Source organism: Chionomys nivalis, chromosome 23 (genome assembly GCF_950005125.1).
Source record: "Chionomys nivalis chromosome 23, mChiNiv1.1, whole genome shotgun sequence".
Lineage (NCBI taxonomy): Eukaryota > Metazoa > Chordata > Mammalia > Rodentia > Cricetidae > Chionomys > Chionomys nivalis.
In genome coordinates, this window is record NC_080108.1 from 29,692,710 (window position 1) to 29,702,982 (window position 10,273).

The 10,273-nt window shown below is 42.8% G+C and overlaps 1 protein-coding gene across 1 annotated transcript in view; it reads left to right on the forward strand.

Moving 5' to 3' along the window:
* The window catches only part of Oca2 (OCA2 melanosomal transmembrane protein), a 209,294-nt gene extending 199,235 nt beyond the window's left edge, over positions 1-10,059 (forward strand). The window contains exon 24 of the mRNA XM_057756393.1: positions 9,660-10,059. Coding sequence (XP_057612376.1) covers positions 9,660-9,744 — 85 coding nt within the window. The 3' untranslated portion in view covers positions 9,745-10,059. The remainder of the gene's footprint in view (positions 1-9,659) is intronic.
* The last annotated feature ends 214 nt before the right edge of the window (positions 10,060-10,273 follow it).

Below are 10,273 nucleotides of genomic sequence, written 5' to 3' on the forward strand. Positions count from 1 at the left end.
GGGATTCATTCCCGGAACACCTTAGCAGTGTAACCTCTGCACAGGCAGTGGCGTGACCTTGCTCCATTCCCCCACACCGTGAGGCCTTGGCGAGATGGCATTCACTCTTTATTCTAATGGTCAAACTTTCAAAGAGTCAGTCCTGCAAAATTACCTGCTAACAGACCACATAGAAATTTCTGTAGAAGACAGGCACTGAGAAGGAAGGCAGCATGCACCCCCCCCCCCCCCGCTTTGCTAACAAACAATCTGGGTGTCCCCAAAGCTGGTTATCACCAAAGAAATTATATGAGGAGAATGGGCAGATCCAGGATTCCAGGACATTTAGCAACTGTATCTAATGGTTTGGGATGCCCGGTATTTCCCCGTGGATGCTGGCTTTTTCCTGGGCGGTGTTACCTGTTCCAGAGCACTACTGTGTCAGGCTCTACCTGCCCTTTTTGTGATTTGATATGCAAATTGTCATTGCACTTACCTGTGGAATTTTCCAACTATGTCTATAAAAAACTAGAAACCTTGTGGAGATCTCCCTTAATCTTATTCTTCCCCTTATCCTTCTTCTCTGCGCCCCTTCACTTCACTATTGCCCCTTGCGTGAAAAATAAAGAAGGTACAGAGGTAACATGATTGGGTTAATGTTTTTACCCTCAGATCCTCACCTACCATAGACATCCAGTTCTGAGTCCTGATGGTGTACTGAGGCTGCTACTCAAGGCCCCCCAATACACACTGGAATTCATCACTTTGTATGTTAACCTAAACCACTAATAGAAAAGACTATTGGGCCTTCTCACCTTGCTACCCCTTTTTTTCCTCTCTGCACCTGTCTCCAGGTGAATATTAAATGCCTCCCTGAATTCCCTGTCCCAGAGTCTCTGTCTTGTTAAGCAGACACAGGCTATCTCGTCTGCCTCCAGTTTAGTGAGCATCTCTTCAATCAGGCCCTCCAGCTCCTCTGGATCCATCTCCTAAGCAGCGTCACCTCTGCTCCTAGAAACAGCTCATTGGACAAGCAGCACAGCTTATACAGGGGCTTCTGCCCCCCCAGGCTGCTGTTCAGGGGCACTCGGCTGTGTTCTTTGTCCACTCAAGGTCCTCCCACACCTTAGGGGGCAGTTGCTCCACCAGCATTCCAGACTGGTCCATAGCAGCAACATACCAAAACATTAGCATGTCTGTCACCCATTTTCTCAGGGAGATGCCTCTGCTTGTCTCCAGCTCATTTCTTAATTGGATTGTTAAGGTTTGGTGCTGTTGAGGTCTGAGAGATCTTGGGTATCTAGATAGGACTCCGCTGCCAGCTCGTTGTCACGGTTTGTGACCACTGTCATCCTCTCATGGACAATTCATTGAGCAAAAGTTTAAGAGATGTTCTTATTATAGTTTTAGTTTTTATGGAATCATGCCTTTAGAGTTGTCAATAAGAACTCTTTGCTAAATTATATACCCCAAGAATCTGTCCCTAGCTTCCTTCTAAGTGTTTTCCAGCTTTTTTTTTTTTTTTTTAACATTTATACCCATAATCCATCAAATTTAGTGTCAAGCATAAGGTTGAAGTCGAAATTCCCTTTTCGGATTTTGAATAGCTGGCTACTCCAGAAACATCTGTCTAAGTGTTATTTTTCCTCCAATTGTACTTTCGTCAGAACTTAGCTGGGCATGTGACAGCCTTTGACCATATGTTTCTGTGGCACCCTGTGACCAAGACCTTCATGTTGGTAAATGTTATCATTTTCGCTACGTTATAGCCTGTTCCTTCCCATTTACATTTTAAGATATCCATCCTGCCCTCTTAACCCCAAACCTCCTGCAAAATCCCAATCCTCAGACAGAGACCAGGTCTCAAATCTACTGCTGAGGCCCAGTTTGAGGAACTTTCCACAGCCCTTCCGCAACCTCCAGATTTGGTGCAGAATGTACCTGTGCGTCTACCCAGCTAACGGTGTCCCCATCAGACATACAACCAAGAGAAATGGCTGTGCACCCAGGTTTCATTGCAACAACACAAATAATATGAAAAGTTAAGACAGTATAACCCCTCCCTAAATCTTATAAATCCTCCCCCAAGTCCTATAAATCTCCAATGGGAATTACCAGTAAGAACCCAGGAACACAAATTACAAAAGAACAATCATAAACTTCATCAAAGAATTCAAGGAGTTTAAAGAAGACACAAACAAATAACCCAGTGAACTTCAAGAGAACAAACACATGCCTGAACGGTGCTGTCTTGGTAGGATTTCCATCGCTGCAACAAAAGCACTATGGCGAAAAGCATGTTGGGGAGGGAAGCAGTTATTTGGCTTACTCTTCCACACTGCCGTTCATCACTAAAGGAAGTCAGGTCAGGAACTCAAACAGGGAAGGAACCTGGAGGCAGCAACTGATGCAGACACCATGGAGGGGAGCTGTTTACTGGCTTGCTTCTCATGACTTGCTCAGCCCGCTTTCTTATAGAACCCAGGACCACCAGCCCAGGGATGGCACCACCCACGATGGGCCGGGTCCTCCTCCAGTGATCACTAATTGAGAAAATGCCTTACAGCTGGATCTTGAAGAGTCATTTCCTCAACTGAGGCTCCTTCCTCTCCGATGACTCTAGCTTATGTCAAGTTGACACACAAAACCAGCCAGTATAGATGCCCAAAGAGTCATAAAATTAGACTGAATGACTGAAAAAAGCAAGTTAGGATTTGAAAATGGACTTGAACAAAGAGATGTAAATTTTAAGATAAGCTTTCCTGTATCAAGAAAAAAAATCTTGTTCTGAATTTGATGGAATTGTTTTAATCTTATAATTAATTGGGACTTAATTGTTACGATGCCTATGTTGGGTGTTCCATTTGCTTTCCACTCCGAGTGTGTCTCCATTTGTTTTCTCTGGTTTTGTTCATTGCGATTTTGTACTTTACTGCATATCTGTGCTGTGAGGGATTTAAGTTCAGACCTAATTTCTTCCTTCTCCCTTCTCATTTCTTGTTATTTAAATTTTCGTTCTATGAATTCCCTTTTTGCAGTGCTGAGGGACATAGGGATATCTTCAGCGATACTATACAGTGCATAGACCCTTGTAGGACGTCCCCTTCCGTTTTCCTTCCCTCCCCACTAATGTTAGTCCCTTTTGTTTCCTGAGACAATGTCACTTATATTTTCATGTCATGTATACATACATAATTTCACGCTGGTAAAAATATATGATCCAGATATGAGAGAAAAGGCGATAGACGTGATAACATGGTATGGACGTGATAACATGGAATAGCGAACACTCCTGCATTGCTGGTGGGAGTGCAAACTGGAACAGCCCCTTTGGATATTAGTGTGGCGATTTCTCAGAAAATTAGGAAACAACCTTCCTCAAGACCAAGCAATATTACTTTGGGGTATATACCTAAAGGTTGCTCAATCGTACCACAAGGACATAGGCTCAACTATGTTCAAAGCAGCCTCGTTTGTCATAGCCTGAACCTGGAAACAACTTAAATGCCCCTTGACTGAAGAATGGATAAGGAAGATGTGGTTCATTTACACAATGGAGTATTACACAGTGGAAAAAAATAATGACACCTTGAGATTTGCAGGCAAATGGATGAATCTGGAAAACATCATATTGAGTGAGGTAACCCAGACCCAGAAAGACAAATATCATATGCCCACTCCTAAGTGGTTTTTAGACATACAACAAAGAAAAAGCAGCCTACAATTGACAATCCCAGAGAACCTAGACAACAATGAGGACCCTAAGAGAGACATACATGGATCTAATCTACATGGGAAGTAGAAAAAGACAAGATCTCCTGAGTAAATTAGGAACACGGGGACCAGAGGACAGGATAGAAGGGGATGAGAGAGGAAGGGAGGGGAGCAGAGAGCAATAATAAATAAATAAGAAAAAAAGAATCTTACATTAAATATCTGAGCTTTTAAAAACCTGAACTTTCAGTTCTGTAATCTCCCTTTCCATCTGTGGTATATAGTATTCTGTTCTCATTAACTTCTGCATATTGACATTTTTTTTTCCTCTGTAAAGCATCTCACGCACAGGGAGTATTGAAGCATGTTCTTTGATTTCAAGCTACATGAACTTTTTTTTTTTAACTTTTTTTCCATTGGTTTCTAATTTAATTATATGTGGTGGTGATTATTTTAAATCTTGAGAGCTTTACTTTATGGCTCAGAATATTGTCTGTTTTGGCAAAATCTTTCTGGACCCTGAAAAGAAGGTACAGTCCGCTGTTACTGAGTAGGATGTGTGATGGACTGCACATGCTAGCTAGGGCATGGGGCTGTGTAGTCTTGTTTGATTTCTGCCGAGCCACGCTGTCAACGTAAAGGAAGAGTAGCGTGTTCAAGGTCAATGGGGTTTGACATCCTGTAATCCATAGGTATATTGCCATTCTTACCTGATGTTTTTGCCAGTGTTTGTCTGATGTAGTCTCAGGTCTTCTGTCTGGAAAATGCTCATTTGGAACAGCTCCTGGTAGATCGGGAGCTCCATCAACCCGCATTGGTCCTCATTGTCTTGTAAGGCATCATTAAAGTCGAAACCGTGGCCTGCTGGGCATGTAGTGATGTGAAGTAGTTTCTTATCTTTGGAGTGAGCCTACCCAGTATTGATTGAGCATTAGTCACAATTTCTGTGCATTTGTTGCTAATTTTTTTTTGCTCTCATTACAGTTTATGTGACATGAATATAGCCACTCCTTTTCTTCTCCTCAGTGTTTGCATGGTTTCTTCTCTACATCTTCTTATTTTTAGCCAATTCCTGCCGTTGAAGGGAATTTCATATAGACAGAATGCAGGGCGTTTGAAACGACATTGTCTAATCCACGTTTTTCATGAGCCAATTTAGGCTTTTCACATTTAATGCAGTTAGTGATTGGTAGTGCTCCAATGTGCGATGTTATTTTTGCTTTCTGTTGATTTTCTCTCTTCAGTTCCTTCATTTCTTTTACTGCCTTCTGGTGGGTTCCACGCCATTTCTTAGAGTTCTTCTGTGCTGCTTTCCTGCCAGCAGCGGATACTCACAGAACACTTGCTCCTGCTGTTTCACTGCCTTGGGCGTGTGAAAACCTAACTTGGCTTAAGCCTCTTGCTGCTCACTCAGATCTGTGCCATAGTTGGTCTAAATATCCTTGTGTAATTTTGAGGATTGCATAAAAGCAGTGATATTTTAATTTCATTTCTCTCTTCTTCGGTTTTAGTGCTGAAGAGTGAATCCAGGACTTTGTGTATACCAGGAAAGTGTTCTATCACTGAGATATCTATCTGTCTGTCTGTCTGTCTGTCTATCATCTGTCTATCTGTCTGTCTATCTATCATCTATCTGTCTATCTATCTAATCTGTCTGTCTGTCTATCATCTGTCTATCTGTCTGTCTATCATCTATCTATCTATCTATCTATCTATCATCTATCTATCTATCTAATCTGTCTGTCTGTCTATCATCTGTCTATCTGTCTGTCTATCTATCTATCATCTATCTATCTATCTATCTATCTATCTAATCTGTCTATCTATCTATCTAATCTGTCTATCTATCTATCTAATCTGTCTGTCTATCATCTGTCTATCTGTCTGTCTATCTATTATCTATCTATCTATCTATCTATCTAATCTATCTGTCTATCATCTGTCTGTCTATCTGTCTATCTATCATCTATCTATCTATCTATCTATCTATCTATCTATCTATCTATCTTCTAGACTAATTTCGTTCAATTTTTAATTGACCCATACTTGAACATATTTATGTGTTCATGGGTATATGAATTATGTAATGATGAAATTGAGATAATTTAGTATCCTCTGCCACCTCAAACATATGTGGTTTCTCGGTGGGTAAACATTTAAACTCCTTTCTAGCTACTTCCTTCTTTTTCTTCAACCACACAACATCTTTTGAAAACCATAGAGAGGGACTGAAGCATTCGTTTCTCTTATTGTCCTTGCTGGTCCTTGGGTTCTTCTTGCATGGTCTCCTTTCAGGAGCATTCTTGTCACAGGCTGCCTTTTCTGTTTCCCTTCGTCTATGGATGAGATTTGGAATGGATACAGGAATCTGTCCTGCTGAGCTGCTGGTTTCTGATACGAAAATCACATTTCGCCTCTAGCACCACTGTCATTTCTCTCTCACAACTTTATAAATTCTTTTCCTACTCAGGGAGTTTTATTTGTGGCCATATATTTTACCAGAGGCTCTCAGCTCCTAGGAAAGGACCCAGCGCTTGAGCCTCCAGAGCAGTGGTTCTCAGCCTTCCAGATGATGAAACCCTTTAACACAGTTCCTCAGGCTGTGATGACCCCACCAGAAAATTATGTTCATTTGCTACTTCTAACATAACTCTAATATTGCTACTGTTATGAATCACAATGTAAATATCTGTCTGTGTTTTCTGATGGCCTTAGGTGACTCCTGGAAATGGTCATTTGATTCCCAAAGGGATCTTGACCCACAGGAGCAAGAACTGCAGCTTTAGAATGCATTCTTTTAGTGTGTGTGTGTGGGGGGTGAATTTCAGCTGTTATTCCTTTAAATACGTGTGTGTGTGCCTATGTGTGTGTGTGCGTGCGTGTGTGTTTGTGTCTGTGTGTGTGTGTGCACGTCTTCCCTCATTCTCCTTCTGGCAACACAAGTTGGAGCTTTGTAATGTGGGGTCCCAAGGATCTGTACTTAGCTCTCCAGTCTGTTTTTTTCCTCTGGTGAGTGACTTTCTCCTTTCTAGGTTTGTGGATCTTTCCTTCACATGTTCTCTTACGTTATGGCGCCCATCAGTTGGCCTGACTTTGTCTTTCCGAAATCTTAAGTTTGAACTTACCAGGTCCACCTTTTACGTGCTGTTGCTCCTTTGAAGCTATTTCCCCTGCCCCATTTGTTTCGAGTGTGTTTGTAACTGCCTGCTGGGGGCTCATTTACCTCGCATCTCCTATTTTCCCTTTCAAGCCACCCAGCTGGGGAGCCACAGACCTCTTTGCTTCGAAGCAGGGGGGAAAGTCCAGGCTCCCAGGCTCTTTATAGCTCTCCCCTGACTCCACAGGAAGAGAATTCAGCACAGCCCGGAGAGGTGGAAGTCCTGGCTCTCTCTGTGGCCAAAGAGGCAGACTGAAGATCTTCTTAATAAAACTGCCCCATAGTGTTTGCCTGTTTCTCAGCAGTTACCATGTACAGCTACCACTGCCTACCTCGACTTCCCCTTTCCTGCTCCTTTGGTTAGAGCAGGCTTTTCTTGGGCCCCTTTTCTTTTGGGAATCTACAGTCTATTGAGATTCCCGAGTATCAGCTTCCTAGAGGGATTCATGGAAGATGGGGGAGGGCAGCTCACTGCCATGCCACGTTTTTTTTTTTTTTTTTTTTTTTTTTTTTTTTAGGATTCTCAGCTATGCTGCCATTCTGCTTCTTTTTGCCAGTAGGATCTTCTGTTGCTTTTTTTTATAATACCCAAGAGTCTTGGCTGTGCTCAGAATGGAACAGGCAATAGGAAGAAATATATCTTCTTCATCTTGCTTCAGAACCAGAAGTCTGTCCTCTAGTTTTGGAGAATCACACAATTACATTCTTTTCCAACAGACCCCTGTGTGCTGTGTAGTTGGGTTTTCCCTTGTCAAAAACATTCCATGTTCCTGTCTATACTGGTTAGCTTTTATTGTCAATGCAACATGAAGTAGAGATACCTGGAGAAAGTGAACTTTAATTGAAGAATAGTCTCCATTGGGTTGGCCTGTGGGCATGTCAGGGGGGCATTTTCTTCATTGATAATTGAAGTAAGAGGACCTAGCTCAATGGGGGATATACCCTTTCCAGGCCAGTAGTCCTAAGCTGTATCTTAAAAGACAGTTGGAGAAGCCACAGGCAAACAAAGCAACAAGCAGCTTTCCTCCATGGCTTCTGCTTCAGTCGCCTGCCTTGAGTTCCTGCTGCATGTCTGCACCATGGGTTATAACCTGTGAGATAAAATAAACTCTGTCCTTTCCAAGTTAGCTAGGACATGGTGATTGTCACAGTACAGAGCAGAGACATACAGAAAGAGAAGAGGAACAGAAACTGAGTGGTCCATTGTGCGGAAGACCAGACTGTCGTTTGGGGAAGATGCTGAAAACATTGGAACACTGGGCTGGAAAGTTCCCCGAGCACTCAGAACTCAGTGAGCTGCTCTGTGGGAACTTAGACAATAGGAGACTAGAGAATGATGCAGACAACGGAGGCCTGGTTGATGAAGTTTCCCAGGGAAGCAGAACTGTGGCAGGAGCTGGTGAGATGGCTCACTGGTAGGAGCCCTTGTTGCTCTTTGGTTCACAGAACCCACGTGACAGCTAACAACTATCTCTGGAACTCTAATTCCAGGAGCTCCTATGCTCTTGTCTGGCCTTCTTGAACCAACATGCATGTACTATACAGACAGATATGCAGGCAAAACACCCATGCACATAAAAAAAATCAAAGTAAAGAAATAATTAAAAATTTAATTTGGAAGTGAACCTTACTGGGGCAAAGGATTAGGTCAGCTGGGCCTGAGAAATCAGCCGTGTTTCTTGAGAGACTGGCATCATTGAAGTGGAATCTTCTAGGCTAGGAAGTGTTGCCTCAGGGTCAGCTATGGTGCAAAGGGGGACCAAGGCAACAGATCCAGCTGGCAGCAGAACTTGGCAAGTAATGTATAAGAGCTGCCTAACTCCACTGGGTTTGAAGCCATGAAGGGGTTATGGAGGGCAGCTGAGGCTTGGTATCCTATGACATGGCTGAAGTCTCTACAATGAGGATGGGGAGACCATTAGCGACGGTACAGCTCAGGTACAATGGACTCCCTGAGAGTTTGCAGGGCATGGAACAAGTAGTAAGACAATGGCTGATGTGGGGTGCAGTCTGGCACTTGCGTTTGTGTGTGGCTGTGGAAGGCAGAGCTGGAGAGGGGCTGATCAAGCCCTTTAGAGCCCTGAAGATCACGCGTGGGTTCCAGATGTCAGACACTGAGCTGCAGAGTTGGGATTTACACTACTGAGATTGCATTTTATTAAGTACAGTTATTTTTATATCCATTTTCTTCCCTTTCAGAATAAGAATGCATGTGACTTGTTTTTCATTTGAACAGGAATCCATAGTTATGACACTTGGAATTTGAAAGAGATCTTAAACTTTCAAAGTATTGACAGTTTTATAGATTGTGGAACTTTTAAAAGCTGGATTGTGCTTTAAATTGTGCTATTAATGATATCCTTAGATTTTAGGGACAAACAGGAAAGGAAAGGTTATGGTTTAACAGCGATGTGTATCACGTTGACAAGATAGGGCTTCTCCTAGTTGGTTTGACAGATGCAATAAACCTGTATCCACATTCAGCTGCAGACAGTAAACCTGCCTTCTATGTATAAAATCAACACCCTGAGTTTCTGGACCGCTGCTGGTGGAGCAGAGTCGGTGGCTCACCTAATCACTGCTTTTACATATGTGTGTCTGTATGCCTGTCATCTGCTCATTCCCTCACTACCCGAGTCAGGTTTCTAGGACCTAGCCACATGAGTTATAGCAAAAATATTTACAACCTGAATGGAAGATCATTTTTTTTCTTAATAAGATTCTGGGTCCATTCTTTTGCAATAGCATGGCACACAGAGAATCTGCATCTCTTCGTTCTCACCAGAGGCCTTGTCTCTCTGTTTTCCAGACTGGGCTTCCCAATGATGCTCGTGTCCTGCACCATAGGGATGTGCTATCTCCTGATTGCCCATGTTGTGGTAGGGTGGAATTAATAGTTAGTCATCATCCGAAGACCAAAGGAAACCCGACCATCCCCAGCATCAGCAGGGAGACTTCTCCACAACGCCTCTGCGGAAGACAACGGGCTTGCCACGCCACACGTGGGAACCGAGCCCGATCCATAACCGTGCCGTTCAGGGAGATGATGGGAAACCACAGTGTCCTTTTTCCTGCAGACCAAACATGAGAAATACAAGTTAACTCACCAAGATTTCCTACAGAAAAGTGTGTATATTTCAAAACCATTTCTTGCAGTTCTATATGAGATGGCACAAGCCCAAAGGTTGCTGTGCCTTTCCACTGTCAATTCTCCAAAGGATAAACACAGGTTTCCTGTACATACCCCCCATTTTAAAATAACCACCATTCAGTTTGTATTATACCCGTGAATATGTCTCTTTCTGGGAAGACACGCACCACTGTTAAGATAACATCTTGTGTATTTAAAAAATAAAGAATTTCGTGACAGAAGCTTTTGCGATTTATTTGCCATAGTAGTTTAGTTGACATTGAACTGCATTT